General features: G+C 43.0%; 1 protein-coding gene across 1 annotated transcript; it reads left to right on the plus strand.

The window, feature by feature from the left end:
- Nucleotides 1-16,564: 16,564 nt before the first annotated feature.
- Nucleotides 16,565-17,865, plus strand: GPR151 (G protein-coupled receptor 151). Its single transcript, XM_075275888.1, has one exon. It carries the CDS (start codon nt 16,603-16,605, stop codon nt 17,863-17,865), a length of 1,263 nt encoding a protein of 420 aa, XP_075131989.1. The 5' UTR covers nt 16,565-16,602.
- Nucleotides 17,866-20,685: the final 2,820 nt, after the last annotated feature.

Below are 20,685 nucleotides of genomic sequence, written 5' to 3' on the forward strand. Positions count from 1 at the left end.
TCTATGGAGAAATAGGGGTAGCACACGAGGTAAAATTGTTTGCACAATGGTCCAGTTATCTTTTACAAATAAAGCTGCATGAGCCAGTCACCAGCCAGTGTATATACAGATACAAAGTCCATTTAAAGGTATGTTCACACAGAATATTTTGCAGGCAGATTTTGACGCGGAATCCGCCTAAAAGTCCACCTGCAAAAAGGCTTCCCCCGCATTTATTTCTGCTAGAGATTTTTTTCAGTTAGCAGTAAAAAGAAGCAACATGCCCTATCTTCCCTTGGCTGAGTCAGCCGTGACGTCCGCAGCTCAAGACCCACTCCTGATTAGGCCCATTCATTCGGGTCTAATCAGGAGCAGGATGCCACTGCGCTGCAACGGCATCCCGTTGCGGCTAGCCACACAGGATAGTCACATATACCCTAAGTGTATGGACTGTAGGGGTCACTGTTAGATCTAAGCTTCTAAAACACTCTTGGTCTTATTCTTGCTACTAGCCTTGATGTTGAGGGAAGGAGGAAGAAGACCAAGAGGACAGATGGATATACAGAGGCTTAAAGGAAGGTTGTCCCATCTCAAGGATCCTATCTATACTGGTAGCATATGTAAATTGAAGACTTTTCCCAAATATATTGCTTTTGAAATTCTGCTTTGTTTGCCTGCTATGTGACTTTATTCCTCCCATTGTTTATACAGCGTTGCTATATCCCCAGACCCGTGTGATAGGACAAGTGATGTCATTTACTCACTGTTCTTGGGGCAAGACAATCGTTCAGCTAATTTTAGTTTGCTGATGAAACCCAGTCTGTTATCTCTCTATGTAAACACACAGATGACATTGAGTCCTCTCTACAACCATCTGCATATTATATGATCTATAAAAGTATTGTGATCCTTCTCAAGCCCGCTCCGCAAGAGGGAGGGGGTAAAGAAATACAGGAAGTGAGAAAAACATACTGCAGGCAAAGCTGCTGAAACACTGAGATGGGAAAACCCCTTTAATGAAGACCATTCAATGCTATACCATTATTAAGCAAAGCTAAGCATGGACATCTTCAATTACAATATTGACTGATAGTCAATTCTGATAGTTATTCTACAAGTTTTTCCTACAGTTACATTTCATGAAGACTTCAATACATTTCCAATGTTTCTATAATAAGCTGCGTTCTCACGTATAACCTTTAGGTCACATGTGGGTATGAATTACATCATCAATACCAATTCGATATTTTACATTAAGGAGAGTAAATATAGAAGACTTAGGTTAGGAAATGTGCTAAGCCTATCAGAAAAATAAGCGTTTTTTAGGCACGTTTGAAAATATGGAAGTTGGCTATTAATCAGATTCTCTGGGATAGCGCATCCCAGAGAATTGGTGCAGCTTGAGCAAACACTGTCTACAGTATGCAAAGTATAAATAACATATGACACGAGTCTGAGCTGGCAAGACTTTTACCGCAACGAATGAAGGTGTCTTCTTACCCTAGGTTCACACTCGCATCACCATTCTTCTGCCATCTACTGGGTCCCAATGGTTTGGGGCACCTCAGGGTGAAGCTTGTCCAACGGCCACTAACTAGAGAAGTTGTCTATTCAAGACTTCAGGTAACTTCACATGAACTCATTGGCTCCTAAAAGCTACCAGCCAATTCTTCTCACCTTCTAGATACACTACGGCAAATGCCACAACTGATACCAAAGATTACACAGTACTAATGGAATGGCACATTAACACTTTAAGTGTGGGTCCAGACCTGCGCCTGGTCTCTGCTTTTGGGTTTCAGTCTTCTGCCGAGAGAAACTGGAAAGGAGACGGAAACCCGGCAGTCAGTTTTCAAACCCATTCACTTGAAGTGACCTCCTGTGAGCGTCTTCTGCCTCTCCGCGGCAAAACCGTTTTTTTTTTAACCGAACACAAAGTCGGACATGCAGATAGGGTAGGGGTTTTTTTTGGGGGAGGGGCGCCTCTCTATAGTTTGTCTCAGGCAGCAGATACTAAAAGAGTCGCCGCCACTAGAGTTATTGACCTGGGAAGAGGCGAGTATTCCTTGTCGCTCCTGTAGCAGCAGTATGTTTTATTATGCCCCAAATACACTACTTGTTCAGGGAGTCAGGTCCTTGTGATGCTGGACTTGACTGAAACCACTAGCAATAAATGACACGTTGGGCTTGACCGCTGCAGGTTTTAGATACAACATATGAATGAGATCTGTATAAACCTCATCCGTTATGTTGCAAGTGGAAATTACTGAGGGTTACGTGCCAGCGAGTTTGTGACCGCTAACCCGCTACAATGACTCCTCATGTAACTCCATCTTAAAGTGCCTTTATGTCAGCTTCACATATTCAACATCAGTGCACCTGCTATCTCCATTTTCAGCCAGTAAATCCCTGTTTTATAGTTGATGTATGATTTGTTTTACTGTATTAGATTTAGTCTACTGTCACAAACTGTGTCCCTTATGTATATATATGACTTTAAAAGCGATTTAAAAAAACAAAACAAAAATACCCACACACACCATGAAAAAAAAAGTATTTTTAATCGGAAGAGAATTGTTAAAGAAATATAAAAAAGTGAGCAGCATCTAAATTTAAAATCTGAGGATATTGCTCCCTCTAGTGGTCATTTACCATGCTTACAGCGCTTTCACAACAATTATTACAGTTAAGCAATTTCTCAAAATGTGTTTAGTTTTGGGTTCTGGTGGTACGGTCTAAAGACTAGTTTTGAGTCAAAGAAGTTTGGTACAAATCCACACCTTGAATTCGCTTAAAACCATACACTTAGGGTGCATTCACACTGAGTAAACGCTAGCTTATTCTGAACGTAAAACACGTTCAGAATAAGCGGCGTCTAAAGCAGCTCCATTCATTTCTATGGGAGCGGGGATACGAGCGCTCCCCATAGAAATGAATGGGCTGCTTCTTTCACTCCGTGCAGTCCCATTGAAGTGAATGGGGAGTGCCGGCGTGTACGCTCCGGCATGAGCAGAGCTTGCCGTATACGCCAGCACTCCCCATTCACTTCAATGGGACTGCACGGAGTGAAAGAAGCAGCCCATTCATTTCTATGGGGAGCGCTCGTATCCCCGCTCCCATAGAAATGAATGGAGCTGCTTTAGACGCCGCTTATTCTGAACGTGTTTTACGTTCAGAATAAGCTAGCGTTTACTCAGTGTGAATTCACCCTAATAGTGTAGAAAACTCTTATGGCTCCTACTTATCCAATTTCTATCTCACACGGACACAAATTATAGCACTTACAACAAATCATCAAAATGGGCTAAATGATATATAAAACCATTGCTTTCTGCAAAATAACTGCAAGTTGGATCGTTTTAAATATGAAAGTGAGTAAAAGCGAGTGTCTGTGCATTGTATAGTTAAAGGGGCTCTATCAGCAAAATTATGCTAATAGAGCCCCACATACGCGTGAATAGCCTTTAAAAAGGCTATTCAGGCACCGTAAATGTTATATTAAATCCCGGTCCCGTTTTAAAATAAAAGCATAAAAACATATATGCAAATCTTACCGAACATGCACCGGGGGCGGTGATGCACGATGCCGCGTCATCTTCAGGCATGCCTACCTCTTCTTTCTTCTTGGAGCGACGCCCTCTGGTCCCGTCTCTTCTGCCGGCTTCCTATTGGTCTTCTTCCGTCTTCTTGTCTTCAAATCCAGCGCCTGCGTAGTAGCGCTTCCCTTCAGAGCGCTACATGCGCAGGGTCACTCGCCATTTTACTTAATGGCAGTTCGCGAGCGTGCAGTACGCTCGTGTAGTTCTATGGGGACTGGCAAGTGAGCCTGCGCAGTAGTGCTCCAGAGGGAAGCACTACTACGCAGGCGCGGGATTTGAAGACAAGAAGACGGAAGAAGACACGGAACCAGAGGGCATCACTACAAGAAGACAGAAGAGGCAGGCATGTCCGAAGCTGACGTCACATCGTTCATCCCCGCCCATAGTGCACGTTCAGGTAAGATTTGCATATATGTTTTAATGCTTTTATTTAAAAACGGGACGGGGGTTTAATATAACATTTACGGTGCCTGAATAGCATTTTTAAAGGCTACTCACGCATATGTGGGGCTCTATTAGCATAATTTTGCTGATAGAGCCGCTTTAAACTCTGAGCTTGTATCCTCTGCTTACCGTCCGTCTTCCATAGACATGTATATTGCTTTACGGGTCCCTTCACACAGAGTAAACACGTGTAAAAAAAACATGTCAAGATACACGTCGTGTTTTTTGACACTTTTTTTACACATGTAAAAAATGTCATTGAAGTTAATGGGAGTCTTATTTTACACGTGTTTTCTTTACATGTGTATTTTGCCAAAATGAGCGCGCATTTAGTCCGTGTGAAGGGACCCTTAAAGTAATATACATGTCTATGGAAGACGGATGGTAAGCAGAGGATACAAGCTCAGAGTTTAACTATACAATGCACTGACACTCACTGACACTCGCTTTTACTCACTTTAACATTTAAAACGATCCAACTTGCAGTTATTTTGCAGAAAGCAATGGTTTTATATATCATTTAGCCCATTTTGATGATTTGTTGTAAGTGCTATAATTTGTGTCCGTGTGTCTAGTTGAAAGGTGAAGAATTGGCTTTTCAAGAGGAAAATCTATTAAAATGATTCTTGTATGAGCAGAATGCCACAATAACACTGTTATTCTTAGAAGAAACAATGGTAGGCTGTTTATTTACTTGTTACAAAGTGGCAGTTTCACGTGGCACTGGCAGCTATAGAATCTGAAGACAAATTTGTGGCACACTAACAGCGGGCCTGGCCTGGCAGCGGAAAAAGCTAGAACATCATGTGCAGTGGCGTAACTAGGAATGGCGGGGCCCCGTGGCGAACTTTTGACATGGGGCCCCCCCTCCCCAAACCGATGCCGAAGACCTCGACTGACCCCCTCCTCCGCACTCTATTATGTCCCTTAGTAAGCCCTGCACACAGTATTATCCCCAATAGTGTCCCCTGCACACACAGTATTAACCCCTATAGTGTCCAATGCACACAGTATTAACCCCTATAGTGTCCCCTGCACACACAGTATTATTAACCCCTATAGTGTCCAATGCACACACAGTATTAACCCCTATAGTGTCCCCTGCACACACAGTATTATTAACCCCTATAGTGTCCAATGCACACACAGTATTAACCCCTATAGTGTCCAATGCACACACAGTATTAACCCCTATAGTCCAATGCACACACAGTATTAACCCCTATAGTGTCCAATGCACACAGTATTAACCCCTATAGTGTCCAATGCACACAGTATTATCCCCCATAGTGTCCCCTGCACACACAGTATTTACCCCTAGTGTCCCCTGCACACACAGTATTATTAACCCCTATAGTGTCCAATGCACACACAGTATTAACCCCTATAGTGTCCCCTGCACACACAGTATTATTAACCCCTATAGTGTCCAATGCACACACAGTATTAACCCCTATAGTGTCCAATGCACACACAGTATTAACCCCTATAGTGTCCAATGCACACACAGTATTAACCCCTATAGTGTCCAATGCACACAGTATTATTAACCCCTATAGTGTCCAATGTACACACAGTATTAACCCCTATAGTGCCCCTGCACACACAGTATTATCCCCCATAGTGTCCCCATATGTCCCACTGTGGACACCTATAAACATTTATTATACTCTGGGGTCTGAAAAGACCCCAGAGTATAATAATCGGAGACCCGGGGGATTAAAACCATTAAAAGAACAGAGACAGTTGCTTACCTGTTCCTGTCGGCTGTCCTGTCCGCTCTTGTCCAGCTTTAATGACGTCAGACGTCACATGACCCGGGAAGCTGGCCTGGGTCATGTGACGTCAGACACGAATGACGGAGGCCTGGCAGGATCGCGGAGAGGTAAGTAACACTGTTTTTTATGTTACCTTACCCCTGCCGGTGCGCCGATCATTATACTCGGGGGTCTGCAAAGACCCCCGAGTATAATGATAGCCTCTGTGGGCCCCGCGGTGTCACTTGCCGATCCCGGCCCAGCCAGGATCGGCAAGTGAATGGGGCCCGTAACGGACTTTAAAAAAAACAAAAAAAAACGCAGCGGTAGCGGCTGTCACCGGGCCCCCTAATGGCCCGGGCCCTGTGGCAGCTGCTACTGCTGCTACCACGGTAGTTACGCCCCTGATCATGTGAAATGGAAAGGATCCTGAGAACAGAACTTCTGGATTATCCGTGTATGGAAACAAATGTCACATCAACACAAATTTGGCTGAGTGACAATTTACAGAAATTCCCAAAAAAGTGTCCCTAACCTGCAATCTGAAATAGCGAGACTATTTTCCAAAATTGAGGTATTTGCAATACTCAAAAAAAATTGAGTATGGTGCAGAGGTACAGTTGTGTTAAAAAAAAAAAAGCAGTAGTCCAACATCATTAACCTGATAAAGCAATGTTAATGGTAGAAGTGATATTTCTATATGCAAATAATTTACTTTTAAGTGTAGTAAAGCAGTAGAAAGGAAAAAACTGAAACAACAACATGGACGTGAAAGTTGCTCACTCTGAGTAAAGGAATCATTAAATGCTCACCGACTTTTCAGACAGCTTAGTTTCATTTCATAGAACATGTGATTCTCGACTAAAATATAATGCACTGTAATTAGAAATGTTCCTGCTTTGTGCCTGAAAAACCTCTCTAAGACCTGGACCCACAGGCCGGAAACGCTGCAATTTGCCCGCAGTGGAAACGCCACAGGAAAAATTGGTGCGTTTTACAGTACTTGCAAAGTGAATGGGATCCCATGCCCACTTTGCGGAGAAAATTGCAGCGCGGACACGCTGCGATTTCCAAAACCGTTGCAGTTTTGAAAATCGCACCATGACAATTATATCTACGGAAATGCCGGCAGCTTTCCCATAGATAAAATTGTAACAAAGTCCGCGGAGGAAAACTCTGTGAACTTTCTGTTAAAAGCGCTGCGGGAAGAACCGCAATGCGCTCACACCGCGGTTGTTCCCGCATCGCTTTAGCGCGATAGTTCCGGCCTGTGGGGCCTCAACCAAGCAAAACAGTGAGTTTTTGTCTGCAGATTTTGATACTTTTCTGCAGTGTTTCTGAGGCGTTTCCGCAACACATAGAGGGAAAAACTCAGCGTTTCCGCAAGTATAATTGACATGCTGCATTTTTGAAAAACGCAGCTTTTCTGTAGCGTTTTTTTTTCCGCAGTGTGGGGCTAGGATTAAACAAAATTGCATTCACTATGCTGATATTTCTTATCTTCCTGCCAGAAGGAAGGTCCAAGCTATGGCACCATTATGGGATGAGCTTGGAAAAAGTGATAACAGAAGAAGGGATCAGGAAGAGCGTCTGTAGAAACATGCACAGTCAGAGGGACCTACCATAAGTGAAACAATAGCTATAGCCCTGGTTTAGTCGCCATGAAATGAGCCAGCAGAAAAGATTCCTGGCTTAAGAGCAATGAGAAAGCGTAGCGTTGTTTATATAAGAAAAATGGCGTAAACGATGCAGAATCTGTTGAGGGCACTGGCCTTATCCACAAAATGAACTTATCACTTAAAGGGGTACTCCCACGTCGCATACTCACCCGTCTTCGTTCCTCTAAAATCTTCTGTCTTCCGGCTTTGTTTCGTCATTGGTGGGCGGGGTCACATATGCAAAGCCAAGCGGCGAGATGCCGCCGGCCCTGCATGCGCGCTCATACACCAGTCTACCCTTCACAATGCAAATACAGACCCGACACCCTGCTGGTCTGTATTCGCATTGTGAAGGTTAGACTGGTGTATGAGCTTGCACGCAGGGCCGGCGGCATCTCGCCGCTTGGCTTTGCATATGTGACCCCGGAGCGGAACAACATCGCTTCTGCCGCTGCTGTCTTCATGCAGGGCAGAAGCATAGCGATGTGCCTGTGCCGGCGTCTAACAGTCCCCAGCACCCGCCTATTACAGCGGATGCTGGGGAGTGTTAGACGCCGGCACAAGTGAAGTCAGCAACATCGCTATGCTTCTGCCCTGCATGAAGCCAGCAGCGGCAGAAGCGATGCTGTTATTCCGCTCCTTCGCCCCCCCCCCCCCCCGGAATAACAGCATCGCTTCTGCCGCTGCTGGCTTCATGCAGGGCAGAAGCATAGCGATGTTGCTGACTTCACCTGTGCCGGCGTCTAACCCTGTATTGGCGGCCCCTTCCCCCAAAGGGTAAACTACCCCCCCCTCCAGGCTCGCTCCTGTGCACTTAGCCCCTCCTCCCTCCCCCCTCAGAGCAGGCTGACACATCACTTGACTCAGGAGCAGCTAGGTCAGGGCTGTGGCCACAAAAAAAATGAATAAAGTAGTGGACAAACAAAGCAGTTTTGCTGAAGCAGTGTATTTAGGAAAAGTCTTACATTCACATTATTAAGCAATATAGATAGGATCCTTGTGATGGGACAACCCCTTTAATGTTGTCCAGAAGACTGTACCTCTCTGAAAGCAAAACATATCAAACCATTCCACATTTCACCACTACTACATCCTTCAATAGGCCCCACTCCATAAGTTCTGAGCCAGTTTTATCTGATGTCTCATGCTGTTTGATAAATTTGGCATATTGTTAGACTGTCTCGTCTAACATTACATCACTTATTAGTTAAAAGTTCTCAGCGCACAACTTTTTTCACTAAAAGTTGGATAAGGGTCTAAAACACTTGATAAGTATGGTGCACATCATGTTAGGCTAAGGCCCCACTGGGCGGAAACACAGCAAAAAAAAAAAAACCGCAACGTAGAAAACACATTTTCTATCGCAGAAAAAAACGTGCATGTACATGCTCTTTTCATCGCGTTGTTCAGTTTTGTGCTGCAGAAATTCATGAGTTTTCTGTTTTTCATCGCGTTTTTGCTCGAGTTTCTCATGTGCAACAAAGGTAATTGAAAGGCTATGTGGAAAATCCTAAGGAATTATGGTCCTCTGCTATTTAGGCCGGGGCCACATGGGCCGGAAACGCCGCGATTTGGCCGTGCCGGAAACGCCGCAGGAAAAATCGCGGGATTTTACAGTACTTGGAAAGTGGATGGGATTCATGCGAATCTCGTGCCCACTTTGCAGAAAAAAATTGCAGCGCAGACATGCTGCGATCTCCAAAGCCATTGCAGTCTTGAAAATAGCTGCATGTCAATTATATATACGGAAACACCGGCGGCTTTCCCATAGATATAATTGTAATGGAAAGTCTGCAGAGGAAAACTCCATGAACTTTCTGTTCAAAGCGCTGCGGGAAGAACCGCAATGCGTTCATGCTGTGGTTGTTCCTGCAGTGCTTTAGCGCGGCATTTCTGGCTCATGGGACCATAGCCTCAACCAAGCAAAACAGTCAGTTTTTGTCTGCGGATTTTGATACTTTTATGAGCGTTTCAGCGGAGTTTCCGCAACACATTTATCATGCTGCAGTTTTCACACTCTCCATAGAAATCTATGGGGGGGAAAAACTCAATGTTTCCGCAACTATAATTGACATGCGCCGTTTTTCAAAACGCTTTTCTGCAGAGTTTTTTTTCGGCAATGTGGGGCTAGGATTAGACAAAATTGCATTCACTATGCAGGTACTGCAAAATGCAGCGTTTTTTTGTGCTGCGTTTCCGCCCCAGTGAGGCCCCAGTGAGACTGTGTTTGCTGCGTTTTTTTTGAGCCAAAACAAGGAGTGGATTGCCCAGAAAAGAGAAGTATAAGAACTTTCTATATATTTCCCATTCCTTTTGTACCCATTCTTGGCTTTGGCTCAAAAAACTGCAACAAAATCTGCAACAAAAAAAAGCTGCATTTCCGCAAAGTGGGGCTTTAGCCTTAAACACTTCTTTGGTGCAAATTACGTCAGAATTATGGTGCATTTTGCTTGATAAATCTCCTCCTCTGTCTGCTGGGAAAGGACATGGCCATGGACAAAGCAGCTATTGTATAATTCTCCACATGGTATATAATGCTCTATAGCAGCCCCATACAGTATAATGCTTCTCAGAACCCCCATACAGTATAATATACTCCCCAGCAGCTCCACACAGTATGGTAGGCTCCCCAGTGGCCCCACACAGTATAATATACTTCTCAGCAGCCTCACACAGTGTAATTGGCTCCCTACAGTGCCCACGTATAATGCTTTATAGTGACCTCACACAATATAATGTGCTTTCCAGAACCCCTCCCCATTTTCTTGTGGCCAGTGGGCATGTGCAGTCGGCTGCCCAAGGCCTAGTAGTTTGAAGCCACTGCCAGAAGAAGACGCGAAGAAAGCCCATTCCTGTAGAAGATGGAGGCGGCTCTGGAGAGTCCTCTCACTGCATTGAGGACGCTCCCAGTGCTGTTTGAGTGCTGGGGCCTGCCCCCAATGCTGTGAGAGAACTCATTTGCATACCCACGAAAACCGGGATTTCTACTGAACGGTGGCGCAGAGAAGACCTCTAAAGGTAGGAGAAGAATAGCCTTTCTTAAGGCTATTCCTATGTGATAGGCAGAAAATTGAGTTTTAATAATAGGATCCCTTTAATCCAGGAAGTGTAGAGGTAAATATCTACAATGAAGCTGCCCCCAGATTGTATGCTGCAGGTTTGCCAACAAAGTAGGGAGACTTTAAAACTGGGTTGGGTGTTCTTTCCTCCCCGATTCTGCCAATTCAGCTGGGGAGAAGGTTAAGGACCGCAGATTACAGCCTCACAACAGGCCCCAGCAATGTGATAGAGCGGAATGGGCCCTACGTCAAATTAAATGGGTCCAATTGCTATAGTTTTATTAACCAGTGAGTGACTGAGTGGACCCTTTTCTTTGCTTTGTTTGGGCCTCTGAGGCAGCAACACTAATACTGTCCTGATGGCGGCCCTGAATGTAATGGTATGCGGAATGCTTCCTTGGCTCAAATTAGTCTACTAGATCAATCTTATCCATCATGTTACCTGAATATTGTCCTGATTTCTATAGGGAACCTACACCAGGATAATGTGCCATATTACAAAAGTCATCTACCGCTAGTTCCATGAACATGACAATGAGCTCAATGGCCTTCATGTCTCAATGTAAGGGATATTTCAAATGACTAATGCATAAATCCATGGAGTATTTAATAAAAAAAAAAAAAAAAAAAATCTGAAGTGTGTATGTCCATGGTGATTTCATTAGGTCTGTGTACAGTCTGTCAGATTAGGACTACACAAGGGTCGCTGACATCGGACAACAAAGGAAGACAGAGAACCTTCAGGACATGAATGGTCCATTCTGTCAGAATTGTTCTATATTGTATCTAGTGATTGACTTCTATTCCACTCCAACGCTTTTTACGCTTTTAGTATATCACATTGATCCATGCTTTACCACATAATAATATATAGAGCATATATGGAAAGGAGACCAATATCTACAATACAAAGCATGGAATAAAAAAAATAAATTAGACGTTTTAGATTTTTTTTAACATTATAAACACTGGCATCTAAGGAGACACCACGTGGCACGCTAAATACTGGATTATACAGCATTTGGACTTCTTATCATACATTTTTTATGGTATTTTTTCTTCATGTTCAGAAATTTCACTTAGACTTCATTATCTATAAATGCGCTTTTGTTTTTCCCCTAGTTTTCCGGTCATTCTGGGTACATTACAGTATATTGTAACATTAGTCTCCACTTTATGCAATACAATATTTAAGTATTAGTCTATTACATTTCAGACGCTTGTACTTTCTTCTCTAACATTCTAGCAAGTCCTATTATTTGTGTCATATATCACATATTAAGCCCACTAGCCATAGCCCATTTTACAGTCACAAAGGTTTTGTCTTGTGTATTTCTGACAAGGTACGGTACTTTCTAAGGCATTTGCTGTTGTATTTTTTAATATGTAGAATTTACCTGATTATCTTCATTTTTCACCATCGGTTTACGGTACTTTCTTGTAGTTTAGAATTATTCTGTCCTTGCTGTAATAGGGACCACTTACAAAGCCTGTAGAGAGATGGTGCTTGTATATAAAATCATTATGACTGTGTTCACACTGCGCTTGCTTGCTGAAGAGCTGTATGTGTTTTTTATTGCAGTAATGCTGCACACATACACAGGCTACTACTATCCATGTTACCTGTATAGTAATGACCATTATACTGAAATCCTCTGGTGTACTGGCCCTGAGCTAACAGGTGCCCTGCATATTAACAAGTGCAGCTCATCACTGCCATCAAACACTGCATGCAGCTCTTCATCAAAAACAGCACTGTGTATAGGTAAGTTCACAAGGAGTTTTTTGGATCGGAACTTGAGGCAGAGGCACTGCATCAGCATCCGGCCGCGCACTCCGCTCCGGATTAGGCCCAATGAATGGTCCTAGTCCGGAGGAGGGAGTGTCTTCTGAAGAGTGAGAATCTCGCTTCTTTTTTCCAGGAGCTGGAAGAAACGGCTCCTGGAAAAAAATAACCTAAGCGGACCCCATTGATTTAAATGGGAGCCATCTTTTTGGTCAGGGTTTTGAGGCGGATATGGCCTCAAAACCCTGACCATAAAACTCCGTGTGAACTTACCCTAAACCCAACCTCACATGTGCTAGCCATGACTGCCCTGAATTTCACATGTTGGTGGGTCTCTGGGTCTTGGGCTGCTGGTATACTTTTTTTTTTTTTTTTTTAGCAGTGTGAATGTTTGTGACTGTTTATTTGGGGGTGATTTATTTTGCCCTCTTGCTTTAGGATTATCGGTTCTGTTCCTCCCATGTTTCTGCTGAGATTGCTGCTCACAGTGTATTTATTCCTTCCCTTTTTGCCCACAGACAGCCCACCAAATTGTTGCCCTCTCTATGTTTTTTTTGTTTTTTTTAAATTCATGTTTTGAATATTTTGCATGTATTTTGACCTTACCTATATGGAAACTATCCTGGATAGCACACTGACCCATTAATTTCTATGGGTCCGTACACATGAGTATAAATTACACAGTTATGTGTGTGGGTTGACAGTCCAGGACGCAAAATATGGAAGAGGTCCTATTCTTGTCTGATTTCGCAGCCCTGCTTCCGTTGCTTCTATTTATTGAATGAAAGAGGCCGCGGAAATGCACCTGTACCGTTCATTCACAGCTGCCGGTTAGCACACTGTCATGTGCAACAAGATTAATACTTAGGGTAAGTTCACACGGGAGTTTTTCTGGACTGGAATTTGACACGGTAGCCACCTCAGAATCCAAAAAAATGGCTAACCGCAATTGGATGCTGGTGCAGTGCATACAGTGCAAAGGCATCCAGTCTCGGCATTCCGTTCAAAATTAGGCCCAACTGAATGGGCCTAGACGGGAGGGAGTGTTGCAAGGCGGACGTCCGCGGCTGAATCAGCTGCGGAATCCGCCTGAAGAAAGGGCATGTCGCTTCTTTTTTCCGCGATTTCAATGGGATGTGGTTTTTTTGAGCCAGATTTTTGACGCGGATTCTGCGTCAAAATCCGGTCCAAAACCCCCCGTCTGAACCCAGCCTTAGTAGAAAGAAATGCGGAAACAGTACAGACAGTTATGTGTATGGCCAGCCCTACGAATGCCCAAAGAAATGGATTTGAGGGTCGGCCTTTGAGGCATTCCATAGGTCGTCAAAAAGCGTAATATTTCTAGTGGGAAAAATATTTCTAGGGGCAGATTAAGGAGACATTTGTACAACCATGTTTCATCTGTGGAACTCAGGCACATTTATTATCCTAAACAGTATGCCAGGACCCAGATTCCTAGCATTATAGCAATCTATGATGTTGGATGTCACTGCCTCTCTGCTACTTACTGTCCTGTAATCACTATGGGACAGCATTTCGCTTGGAGACCAGGATTCCTAACATCATAGATAGCTAAAACGCTAAGAGTCTCAGCATACTGATCAGGTCGGTAAATCTGAATCCCACACGGACTGAGTTTCATGGATGAAATTTGTTTGTGTGAATGTCAGCTTATTATACTTAGTGGCACCCACCATGACTAGAGGGAGGCAGGAAAAGAGCGCCATTCTACACAGCAGCCCCAAGATATCCAAGATGGGTCAAAGTCTCGAAATTAGGGTAAGTTCACATGATGTAACGTTGAGCGTGATCTGACACGTATACCTGTGCCGGCAGATGACGCGCTCAAAATGCTCCCACTGATTTCAATGGGAGTTAGGAGCGTATACGCCGCATTATTTTGTGCCCGTGATTTTGCAGCCGCAAAATAACGTGGCGTATACGCTCCTAACTCCCATTGAAATCAATGGGAGCATTTTGAGCGCGTCATCTGCCGGCACGGGTATACGTGCCAGATCACGCTCACCGTTACATCGTGTGAACTTACCCTTAGTATGTGAGAAGCATCACTGAACAGTGCCTGCTCCATAGTCCCTGTAACATCAGTAAAAGAAAGCTTCAGCAGTGGAGCTAAAGGTTAAAAAAAAAAAAAAAAAAAAAATGGCAAAAAGTTCTCTCCATGTCTCCCCAGGTTTCTCTTTCTATTAAAGGGCCAGCTCATAAAAAAAAAAAAAAAAAACAGACCTTTAACATGGCCAGCTCCCAAGAAGTTCAACAGATGCTAACTAGAGATGAGCGAGTAGTATTCGATGGAATACCTCCCCGCCATAGGTATTCGTGTAAGCGGCCGAACATCAACGGGTTAAGCACATGGACTACTCGATGCGTTTAACCCCTTGGTGTTCGGTGTGTCCAAACTTTTGGTCTGTACTGTATGTTACTACTGTTGACAGTGGCGAAACTAGGAATGGCTGGGTTCCAAGGCCCCTGCACGCATACATACAAACCATATTCCTGCACACAGTATTATGCGCAATAATGGCCTCTGAACAGTATTATGCCTTTTCAGACCCAGAATATAATGATCAGAGACCTAGGAGAGGTTACAAACATAAAAAAAAAACCACTTACTTACCTCTCCCTGGCTGCATCGAACTTTCCACTGATGTCGGACATCTTCAGTGATGGATCAGATGTTACACGAGCTGCGTTTACATCGTGGTGCATAATGACGTAGGCTTGGCCCATGTTACATTTGGACATCACCAAATAGGTCTGAAACCTTCCAAAGCAAAGGAGAGGTAAGTAACAGTGTTTTTCCTTTTCCCTCATCTCTCCTAACCCTCCGATCATTATACTTGTGGTCTGAAAAGACCCTCAAGTATAATGATAGCAGTGTTTGTGGGGTATGCAGGCCCGTGGCCTCACTTACCGATCCCCTCTCCTGATCACAGCCGTCTCTGCAGAAGGGGAAGGGCCGACGGCCGTGAGCACGAGTGAGGATTGGTAAGTAAATAGGGCCAGTTACCTGCTGGAATTACTCCAGCAGGTATCAGCCTATCAAAAAACACCATCAGTTGCCCGCTGGGCTCCCTAATGTCTTGGGTCCTGTGACAGCCGCTACCCCTGCTACCTTAGTAGTTATACCCCTGGCTGCTAATACAGATGAAGAGGTTGTACTGCATAACAGTTCAGGATTAGGATTCTAAAAGTTTTTGGTAAAGCCAAATATCCACAACTCTAAGACCAAAATGTATTTCTATTTTCCTATTGTCTGCTGACTGTGATTCTAGCAACCAGAGCAGCAAGAAGACCTGACATGAGCCCTGTGTGAATTCCTCCCTCTTCTTACTATAATGTACACTTATTCCTACGGCTTGTTAACCGATAATTCAACATTTCTCAGAAGTTGTACAAATTTTCTAATAAAAACATGTCTCATATTCCTTGGATAACTCTCATGCCATATCCTTTACCAGTATCTGCATCACATCCAGCCCTGTAATAGTGGCATAATAATAATACTACATTTTATTTATATAACGCCAACATATTCCACAGTTCTGTACACATCATAAAAATAAAATGAGACATTAACGAGTAATAAATCAATTTGCACAATGAGATTAAGGGTCATAAATTTCATCTTGAGAGCAGGAAGAATTTTAGCACCTTAATGTAATGGACCATACGATTGTGTATATAAACATTTAGTTTCTGTATAATTCAGTGTACCCGTTATATATCCATTCAATGTAGCTCATATCCATCATGTATGATGCAAAAGCTGATTCACGGAATAAGGATTATTGCTACGCAGTTACATTACGTACTTTGATAAAAATACGGGAAAAATGTTCAGCCACATCATAAAAAGTGAAATGCTGGAAATGCTATGGCTTCTCCTATTAGGAGAGACGGGGGTTAATGCTTACCTATTTAATAAATCATCTAAAAGCAGATTAAAGAAGCTTTTCCACTGTCAGGAGCGCAAGCCCTTCGTTTTTAAGCTTTGCCCACTACTACAGTGTTAGGTTTATTTATTCAGGTTTGTTCTGTCTTTGCATAATGTCTAATACAACATGAATAATTGATATGGAAATCCTATAATAAATGGGTAGACTAATAGGATGGTAATTACATGTGCTAATAAGAAGCATCCAATGTGCTTGGGCTAGTCGCTGTCAATCACAGTAGCTGCCTGTATATAAGAGAAGGCGGTGCACAGCAGACTCCTTAAATGCCTGTGTGTAGACTCGGCACCAGATCCAGGTGAGGATATCCTGCTGTTCCTTTAGTCTGCACACGTCTCTACAGGAGATGAATACCACCAACTCCAGCACTGTGGACAGCTCCTATACAAAGCCAATGCTCTATGCATTTGGACTTCAGCCTTTAGACCTTGGAGATTGGACATTTGTCACCCCAACCTTACTGGTACTGATCTGTTTACTGGGACTTACTGGAAACCTATGTGTGATCTCCATCTTCCTTCACAATTCTCGGAAAGCAAAACCTTCCTTGATCCACTCTCTGATCCTGAATCTCAGCATCTCAGATCTCCTCTTGTTGATGTTCTCTGTGCCCTTCAGGGCAGCCGCCTACTCAAGGTCTACCTTAACAGTAAGTTGGTTTGTGTGCAGGACGGCAGACTGGTTCACCCATGCCTGCATGTCAGTAAAGAGCTTCACCATTGCTATCGTTGCCAGATCTTGTTTTATATATGCCAGAAATCCCTCCAAGCAAGTAACCATTTCACAGTTGACCATTTGTGCAGTCTTGATGTCTACTTGGGTGGTAGCTTCTGTTCTGCCATTACCTGAGTGCTTCTTTACAGATGCCAAGCCAAATTCCAGTTCTGTTATTTGCCACATAAGCATACCATCCCATGCACAGGAAATGATGGCCATTTTTGTCAAGCTTTATCCACTCTTTGTGTATTTCATCCCTTTCACCTATGCATTGTTCTACTTTTGGAGAGCCTATGGCCAGTGCCAACGTAGAGGAACTAAAACTCAGAATCTAAGAAATCAGATGAGGTCCAGGCAGCTCACGATAATGTTACTGAGCGTTACGGTCACATTCTGCATTATGTGGCTTCCTGATTGGATATCGTGGCTCTGGTTTTGGCATCAACCACTAAATGGTCCATCTCCTCCTCAAGCATTCATGATATCAGCCCAAGTCTTAATGCTTTCTCTGTCTTGTATCAATCCTTTCATCTTTCTCATCATGTCAGAAGAGTTTAGAGAAGGCTTCAAAGACATCTGGAAACATTTCACTTCTAAAAAACCTTTGGTTACAAAAAATAAAGATGAGAATGATACTAAAGACCAGGAAACCCTGACCCCAGAGGTTCTACCACACTCACTGTCTTCTCCTGATCCTGTTCTTGATCATCCTATATCTAATGGCTCGATGGAGCAGTCATGTTCTCAGCAAAAACTTGGAAGCCAAGACAGCAAGGAAAACCCTGTTTTACCAGATGTGGAGCAGTTCTGGCATGAAAGGGAAGCCGATCCATCTGATCAGAACAATGATCCAGTCCCATGGGAGCATGAAGAGAAAGACGCTAACACATAGATGTAAGGAACTATGATGTCATTTCTTCAGCGTGCTCTTTCATTAAACTTTGTGATTTGGTCAAGGATGTGTCCAATGGCAAATACCCATAGTTTATGGTGGACTTGGTTTGGAAAGTACTGGGATAAACTCCTACATAACTGTTCATCTTGCCGGCACTACCTAGCCACATAAGATACAGATATAGTTCCTTTTTGGTTTGTATACTGCTTCATCTTTCTACCTAAATGTACTTGGGGCGGGGCGGGGGGGGGGTTTGGGGAGGAGTATTACTGTACATACTACCAATACTTACTGAAGTCAGTCAGAACCAACTGAACCTCTAACCAGGTTGAATGAATGGCCGAGTTCTTCACACTATAGACTTTCAATATATATGAATATATTTAATAGAATTTTAAGACAATTTTGGATGACTATATTAACTTTTATATATATATATATATATATATATATATATATATATATATATATATAACTTCAAACTGGTATTAAGGAATATTCAGTTGCAGAATACTATGTATTTGCTTTGAGTGGATACAAAAAATTTGGAGGATATTTGTCAGTCTTAATCCAGAAGTGGACCCAAAAGGAATTGGATATAAAGGAAGATCTTAGACTTTTCCTTCCAACAGGATCCACTCCTAGATTTGGCTTGGAAAAAAAAGAACAAGTGTTGTATACTTCCATCCAAAGTGGAAGAAGTTTATGTGATAGTTTAGAAGTTCTGAGGCACTTACTACAGGCCCAATCTACTCCGCCACAATATTGTTATACTTACGTTCAGTTATAGGAAGTTCAGCCGACCTCGGCAGCTCCGTATTCTTAATCTTTCCACATTCTTGTCTTCTTTCCTATTTTTATCTCCGTCCCTTCCTGTCATATGCGCCTAATCATGATTGAACGGGACAATTATTATAGAAAGCATACAAATTACAAGTCATAATAGAAATGATTTCTATCCATGTTAACTCCATATAGCTAAGGTGACAGCTAATGCCCTGACAGTCGCTATACTTTTTACTATACTGTATAACAGAGCAACATTTTGTTTTTCTGACCACTGAAGACAGTGTAAACAGGGCCCTGGGAGTTATAATAGTAAGTAATCTGAACTCCATAAAATAAAGCGACAAATGGGGAAAAAAAAGAAATACTTCCGTTTTTTTCTACAAAGGTTCTGCATCTCATAAAGCATAACATATACACGGGGATGCACACACATAATACATACAAATGTGTGTGTATGTATATAGATACTATAATATCATATTGATGTTTGTTACAACTTTTGCATTGTTGCGATGTATTCCAATGTACCAAACCCTGGTCATGCAGTCTGTTCTGAATGGTATATTGCATTGCTTTTGAGAATGATTGTTCTATTATACTTGACAAAGGACCCTGCCGGGTCCAGAAGCTTGTGATATAATGTGTTTTATTTGACTGAATAAACAAGTTTTGTGCACATCAGCACAGAGGACTTTGACAATTTCTATTGAATTTAAGAACTGGAGTAGACCCACTTTCTGTTCCATATGCACCAGGGTGTATTTACCATCTAGGGAGTGCTACACACTACATGTGTGTATAAAGATATATGAAACACATACACACATACATAAAGACAGGTATATATTAGTATAAACAGAGGCATATTTATAGCCACACCTGTACTGTATACGCATACTCCATGTACATTCACACAAACCCCATCTAGATGAAGGCAGGGCAGATGTAGCAATAAAATCATATTGTTTAGAAAAGCTAGTCATCTCATCCACAAATGCTTGTCATATGTCCAACTAAGAGGAAAGGTAAGGAAGGGCACATCTGTACATAAAACTAAATTAAGTTTCTACTATGGTTGCAAAAGAAGCTTTTATTGACTTCTTTGTATGCTTGAAGAGGACAGGGATCTTTTCTTAGAACTATGTTAAGCGGTTACAAAGTTCCTTATTTTCCATAGAAATCAACTGGCTGTTGCAGATGGGAATAGGTGCAATACCAGAATAAGAAGGGACACACCCCTTTGACAAGAGGGATTGTATCACCCAGTTCGCAATTTATTCATACATTTCCAGGCAGAACAAACTAGTGTGGAGTTTTAACAAAGTATTCTTAAAGTGTACCTTCAATTATTATCTGCCATTATTAAAGGGATTCTACAATTAAAATCTTTTTTTTTTGTTGTGGCTAAGACGTCGGAATAGCCTTTAGAAAGGCTATTCGTCTCTTACCTTTAGACGTGGTCTCCGCTGCGCCATTCCTTAGAAATACCGTTTTTTTTACCGGTATGCAAATGAGTTCTGTCGCAGCGATGGGGGCGGGCCCCAGCGCTTAAACAGCGATCGGGGCATCCCCACTGCTGCCAGAGAAGTGTCTCCAAGCTCCGCCTCCTTCGTCCGCAGCGTCATCTTCAATGTCTTTTTCCAGGCTCGTAACCTCTAGTCCTCGGGCCTTGAGCAGAGCAGATTGCGCAGGCGTACAGGCCATGGGAAAATGGCCGATAAACAATACTGTGCAAGTGGCCATTTTCCCGTGGCCTGTACGCCTGCTCTACCCAAGGCCCTTGGCCTAGAAGTTACGAGCCTGCGCCAGAAGAAGACATTGAAGATGACGCTGCGGACGCAGAAGGAGGCGGCGCTGGAGACGCTTCTCTGGCAGCGGTGAGGACGCCCCCATCGCTGCTAGAGAACTCATTTGCATACCAGTAAAAACCGGTATTTCTAAGGAACGGTGCAGCGGAGACCACTTTCTAAAGGCTATTCCGACGTCTTATCCACAAAAAAAAAAAGGTTTTAATGGTAGAATCCCTTT

Source organism: Leptodactylus fuscus, chromosome 5, assembly GCF_031893055.1.
Source record: "Leptodactylus fuscus isolate aLepFus1 chromosome 5, aLepFus1.hap2, whole genome shotgun sequence".
NCBI lineage: Eukaryota > Metazoa > Chordata > Amphibia > Anura > Leptodactylidae > Leptodactylus > Leptodactylus fuscus.

What these genes read in the sequence shown, in the direction of transcription:
- GPR151 (XM_075275888.1), top strand. Translation starts at nt 16,603, where the DNA reads ATGAATACCACCAACTCCAGCACTGTGGACAGCTCCTATACAAAGCCA.